Raw genomic sequence first — 1,138 nt, forward strand, 5'->3', positions numbered from 1 at the left:
CTCAACAGTCTTTCCACTTAAAACTTCGAATTGAGCTCTACCTTGTGGTTCCATTTCAATACCATAAGAAATTTCTTTTGATGTAATATTTGACCCATAAAGAAGACTAAATACTTTTTTTCGGCAACTTGTATTCTCTCGCATTTTACATATGTCACCGAAATTTGATGCAGTAAGCCTCTTTCTTCTTTCATTATACCAGTCTTGGCTATGACTTTGTTCTTTTGTAGTACATTCAAGTTCTTTTCGATCAACTTTTTCCAATTTTTTTAAAAATAAATTTTGTTTTTTTTTTTTTTTTTTTACATTCAAGTTCTTTTCGATCAACTTTTTCCAATTTTTTTAAAAATAAATTTTGATTTCTTCTTAATTCTTCGTTGGTAAGAATATCATCTAAGGGTTCTGCCAAACCATAGTGCATATCCGGTCCACTAAATCGAGTTGTAGTTAATTTAGATCGTTTTTTTCCACTTTCAAATAATCGTTTCCTTGCTGTAGTTGTATTTTTCCTAATTCTGTCAATGTTTTTTAAGTATCGTTTACCAAACATACCTAAATACATTAAATTAAATTATGATTAATTGTATAAATAATTAAAACAATAAATACGCTTTGAATTTATACCTGGGCTTTTAAAAACAATTTTTTTATGTACAACTCGTAAATAGTTTTTTGAATTAAATGCCACTACAGCTGCCTCGACTCTAGTAGTGTAGTTATTTTTTTGTGTGAAATTAATTCTCTTGCCTCCAACATGCTTATTAATCAAGCTATTTAATTGCTCGCATGGGTTATTGTCTACATTTTCTATAAGGCTATCTGCATTAACTGATAGTCTGTACACTATATTCCGAATATGTCCCATCATTCCTGCTTTTTCAGCATCAGGAACAAGATTCATTTCACCAAATTTCGGACCAGAACAAAAATATTGAGCACAGTTCTTGTGTTCACCAAGTCTGTGATAAACACTGTTCGATATATCTCGTCTGAGTTCTAAAAATAAATAATATATCATAAATAATAGTAATAATAATAATAATACCTATTTACCTATATTATCCTATTATTGATAGCGTTATTTGTTTAAAGATAACTGTCAGTAATAATATAATTTTATTTTAGATTCTGAGCGAAG

General features: G+C 28.8%; 1 protein-coding gene across 1 annotated transcript; it reads right to left on the bottom strand.

The window, feature by feature from the left end:
• Nucleotides 1–6: 6 nt before the first annotated feature.
• Nucleotides 7–1,130, bottom strand: LOC111035355 (the record flags this gene model as incomplete). The annotated part of the gene is made up of 3 exons (XM_022316938.1): nt 625–1,130; nt 355–552; nt 7–281 (listed from the first exon to the last, which is right to left on the bottom strand). Coding segments are annotated over exons 1-3 (867 nt in total), but the record flags the coding sequence as incomplete, so codon positions are not given.
• Nucleotides 1,131–1,138: the final 8 nt, after the last annotated feature.

Source organism: Myzus persicae, unplaced genomic scaffold (assembly GCF_001856785.1).
Source record: "Myzus persicae strain clone G006 unplaced genomic scaffold, MPER_G0061.0, whole genome shotgun sequence".
In the NCBI taxonomy this organism is placed as follows: domain Eukaryota; kingdom Metazoa; phylum Arthropoda; class Insecta; order Hemiptera; family Aphididae; genus Myzus; species Myzus persicae.